Below are 4,900 nucleotides of genomic sequence, written 5' to 3' on the forward strand. Positions count from 1 at the left end.
CCCTGTTTGAATTCCAGATCTTTTTTGGTTTGTTTTCTATCTCCCTCCACGAGAGGGAGAGCAGCGGCCTTGTCCGTATCAGTGGGGCAGAATCCTCTGGAACAGTGCTCAGCACAGAGCGCCGCTCAGTGCGTATTTACAGAAGGTCCATCAGGATTCCCGTGTCCGTGTTTCTGCAGACATCACCCCGTCCTGCCAAATGGACCTTGACAGAAATGACTGTGTTAACGTGGTAGAGATGATGACACTGAAAACCTCTTTTAGGGACCGTGTGACTTAACTTGGAGGGAATTTAAGCATCTATAGCTCTTATTTTTCTGGAGTAGACCATGTTGGCTATGCACAGGCCGGAACACCGACTCTGGGCTCACCCGGACAAGTCCTGCCCGTGCCCCTTCTGTAATCTCTCTGAGCTGTAGTTTCCTCATCTGTCAAACGGGTAGAATGCCGTCTGTGTGCTGCACAGTTACTAATGAGATGATGCATGTAACATACCTAGGCCAGGGCCCAACCCGATGTAGCAGGGAAGGCTGGAAAAGCAATTCCAGTTGAGGCCATGCCAAAACACTAGATTTTCCAATACATTATTATAACTATTCTGAACGTGAATTAAAGTTTTGTTTGAGGAAAGTCAGCTGGTGGTTTTTAGGATGGAGGAGTTCGGGAGAATTGGGGAGTGACTGCTCACGGGTACATCTCTTTTACAGATGATGAGAATGTTCTGAAATTGGTTGTGGTGATGGCCGCATAAATCTATTAACATCCTAAAACCCAGTCAGCGGTTCACTTTAGATGGGTGAGTTGTATGTGATAAGCAACAAGGATATATTGTACAGCACAGGAGCTAGGGCCAATACTTTATAACTTCACGTGGAGTGTAATGCATAAAAACACTGAATCACTACGTTGTGCACTTAAACTAATATAATATTGTAAACAAACTGTAATATACTTCCAGAAAAATTAATAAATTGGACCTTTTCCCTGATGCAGGGGGCGGCAAGTGTTTCTCTCTGGAATAGACTCCTTTTCCGTGTATGGACCCGCCCTCCCTCCCGCCATGGCTTCCAGCACGGCACGCTACCGTCCATGGACCTACTCAAGACCTAGTCACCATCGCAGTCTGCACACAGAGGCTCCACTGACCTAGATTTGAGGCATTTCCTGGCCATCTGGGGCTCCGTGCACTACTGAACCGAGGAGCGAGGGTCTATTCCAACCTTTGTACAGTGAGCCTTCTTCTATTGCACAACTATTCTTATATATGTCTCTGCAACCTGCCAGGGAGCCCCTGAGGGAGGGAGGTGTCCAGGCTCCCCTCTGGATCCCCTGGGCCAGACAGGCAGGTGAGAGGAACAGGCATAGACCAGGTCTTACTGAGACCGCCTAAACAGAGCCAGTGAGGGATAGAGAGGAACTGGGAGGGAGGGACAGTGGGTTGGGGACGTCCCACCCAGGGAAGGGGCAGCTACTGCCTGGGCCTCTGCCCCTGGGGAGGGAAGGCTGCTGGGCCTGGATTTGGAAGGCCATGGGGCGGGGATCAAGTGGCCTGGATGGAAGTACCTGCCCCCTGCCCCCTCCCTGGGCTCCGGCCCTGGTCCAGTCACTTCCCACTGCAACAGTGGTCCCCGGCGGAGACACTCCACCCCTCATGCTGCGGTCCCTTCTCCTCCCCGCCCAGCCATCCCCTCCCCCCGCCTGCTGTACCTTTCCTGTTGACTTGACCCCCTTCCAGACACAGAAGTAGACCAGCACCCAGCAGGCCAGCAGACACAGGGCCACCTCCCAGTTGAGGGCCCCTGGCACCTCCAGCCCCCCAGAGAGCCGCAAGACTTTGTTCCTGGGGGAGGGAGAGCGCATGAGGGCTGTGCTGGCCGAGGGCAAAGAGACGCGGAGCTGGCCCGGGCGTGGTGCTCCCCCTCCTGCAGCCCTTGAGTCCAGCTGCTCCGACCTGTGCACCTGGGCCCAAGCCTGCAGCCTGGACGGTGTCCCTGCAGCACGTGTGCCTGGAGCCCACGAGCCCCTGGCGGCCCGCCCCACGCCATCCCCGGCACATCTCGTTCATAGCTGCAGCGTCAACTCAGCCTCCCTCTCCCCCAGTTCCTTCACATCCCTCTCCACTCATCCCCTTTCTCATCCCCTCATCCCACCCCTTTCTTTGTCCCCCACCCCCGCCCCTCAGACTTGAAGCTGTGGGCGGGGGGCCAGAGGGACAGGCCGGGCGTGGCCCAGAGGCGCCTGACTCACTCCCAGAACTCGATGACAGGGGACCGGCGGTCGGCAGGCTGGTCAGACATGAGGGTGGCCCGGCTGGCACCACGGCAGAGACTCCGAGGTGCACGGGGCTCGCTCTGGGTGCGCAGGCTTGGCGGGAAACGGCCACGTGCCCACAGACCTTGTTGGGCGCGCGTCTGTTTGGGCATGCGCACTGGGGCGCTCGAGCCACACCACGTGAAGGGGAGGAGCGTCGTTCGGAGGTCTCATTGGCTAAGCAGCTTATGGGGTGTCTGGGCCCGAGGCAGGGCCAGTCTAAAGGGACCAGACCGTGTGGGTGTCTGTTTGCGCAGGCTCACTAGGGTTACACAGCGCTCTACGGGCTGGCGCTTCATAAGGGAGCGCCCATTGGCTAGAGAGCCTACGGGGTCTCCAGGGTCTGTTGGCGGGAACCAATCACGAGCCAGGAGGCGGTGCCAGGGGTCTGTCTGCGCAGGCGCCCTGAGAATCCCGAGTTGCACTGCTTGCGAAGGGGTTGAGTTTTGTGACGGGGCACGTTGTCCTTCAGCTACTCCTCATAGCGACGGTGGGAGGATCCAAGATGGGGTCTGACGCGGATGGCGGAGGAGCCGTGAGGGCAGCAGATGCAGGCGCAGGTGCCGCGGTTGTTGCAGTGGAGGCAGCCGGTGGTGGCCAGGGCGCGCCAGGTGGCCCTGGCGACCTAGGTGGCCCCGGTGAACCCATCCACCCTGGTGACCCTGGAGACCCTGGCGACCCTGGCGACCTCGACGGCCCAGGTGCTCCCGGAGGCCCCGGTGTCGCAGGAGAGGCGGATGGTGCAGCCGGTGGCATTCCCCAGATTGAGCGGGCACCCCAGGCACCAGGGCCTGGTGGAGATGCAGCACCCGCGGCTGGAGGTCCGGGTAATCAGCTGCTTCAGTTGTATCCTATTTGAGGAGCCCTGGCGGGCTGGGTGGCCGGGGGATGGGCTGGAGGTGGTTTGGGGGGGTCTTGCAGGCGAGTAGGGCCTGAAGTGTAAAAGGAGGGTACTCTTGGCTGCTGGGGGGATGGGCCAGGGGTGGTCTGGGCTGACAGAGGGTGGCAATGGTGAGGCAAACCAGTCTGCCGTGAACCAGAGGGTAGGGGCTGTGACGTCCAGGCTGGCCTAAGTGTATAGGGTGGGAGGTTGGGGATGGCCCAAGGGGCGGCCTGGGAGGCAGGCGGGTCTCAGCGAGGAGGAGGCCAGCGGCGCAGGCAAAAATCAGTCGTGTGGATGGTGCCTTAACCATATCTCCACCAGCTTCTTCACTGTGCCGTTCCCGTCGCCCGTGGAGGCGGAGATCGCCCACTGGTTCCTGACTCCAAATGTGGAACTGCAAGGGCCAGTTCAGGAGGAGTTCAGTGTGAATGGCAGCGTCCTGGCTGTGTCAGTTCTACAGTGGGCCGGGGAGGGGCTGGTGGCAGGTGGCCAGAGCCAGTCTCCGCCCAGGTGGAGCTGTCATGGAGCCAGGGAGGGGTGAAGTCTAAGGAAGAAACGTGGTGCTGTGGTGCTCTGGGATTGTCGGTGTGAGGGGACAGGGGGAGGAATGTGCTTCCCCTCCTCCTAACGAATTTTATTTTTCCCTCCCTTTTAGCCGATTGACTGCTGAAGACCCTGGCCAGCTCCGAACTTCCATCGCCTCCTGCCTTGACCAGCTTTTCCTGGTGATGCAGGCCATGCAGTGCTTTGTGCCCCCGAGTTTTGCTCAGCCTCAGCAGGGCAAGGGGGGCTAACCTAACTGATGTGTCCCGCTCTAAGCACCCTTCCCCAGGGCACTGCTCTCTGCAGTAGTTGCCGCTTTGTTATTGGGTTCTGATCTTTTGCCTCTTCTGGCCCTTGCGCACTCAGGGCCCATGTATTTTGTTTGGCAATTAAACGTTTGTTAATTACAGAAAATAAACCTGAGCTACTGCTATTCTACTGCACCTCCTGGTAGTCTTGCGTTTGTCCTCAGGTTGGAGGGGAGGTTCTGGGGTTCGATATTCAAGTAGTACAATGTAACTGAAGACAATGTAAAATGGAATAAAAGAAAATTGTGGCCTGCCATTCAACGTGATTAGCTCACTCTAAAATATCTTGTATCCTGCAACCTTGCTGAGCTCACTAATTAATTGTAATAGCTCTTTTACAGTCCCGTTGGACTTTCTACGTACACAGTCATTCTGTCGGTAAATAAAGGCACTTTTCTTTCTTCTTTCTTTCCAGCCAATGCCATTTGATTGATTTCTGTCATAATGGATTGGATTTTCCTGCTTTTTTGCATGCCTGGTAATTTGAGATGGGATGCCAGGCGTTATAAATTTCCCTTGGGTGCCGGATATTTTTCCATCCCTAAAGTTATTCTTGAACTTTGTTCTGGGATCCTGTTAAATTACTTGGAACAGTTTGATCCTCTTGAATCTTAAGATTTACTATGTGGGACCAGAGAAGATCTTAATGTAGGATTAATTTAATTAACTTCCAGTCTTCAATGCTAGGGAAGGCTATAGTTAGAAACAAAGACTCTTACCCATGATTACTTAGGGTGGCAGTAAAATCTATCTGGACATTTCACTGGCTTTTCTATTAAAATTAAAGGTGTGCGTTTCCTTTAACCCACCTTTGGGAATCTATCATTAAAGAAAAAAGAAACACACACACACACAC

General features: G+C 55.5%; 1 protein-coding gene across 1 annotated transcript; it reads left to right on the plus strand.

Annotated features, from left to right (window-relative positions):
- Positions 1 to 2,678: 2,678 nt before the first annotated feature.
- LOC116661972 (cancer/testis antigen 1-like) lies at positions 2,679 to 4,179 on the plus strand. The gene is made up of 3 exons (XM_032475005.1): positions 2,679 to 3,156; positions 3,515 to 3,640; positions 3,849 to 4,179. Exons 1-3 carry the CDS (start codon positions 2,816 to 2,818, stop codon positions 3,985 to 3,987), a joined length of 606 nt encoding a protein of 201 aa, XP_032330896.1. The 5' UTR covers positions 2,679 to 2,815; the 3' UTR covers positions 3,988 to 4,179.
- Positions 4,180 to 4,900: the final 721 nt, after the last annotated feature.

Source organism: Camelus ferus, chromosome X (genome assembly GCF_009834535.1).
Source record: "Camelus ferus isolate YT-003-E chromosome X, BCGSAC_Cfer_1.0, whole genome shotgun sequence".
Lineage (NCBI taxonomy): Eukaryota > Metazoa > Chordata > Mammalia > Artiodactyla > Camelidae > Camelus > Camelus ferus.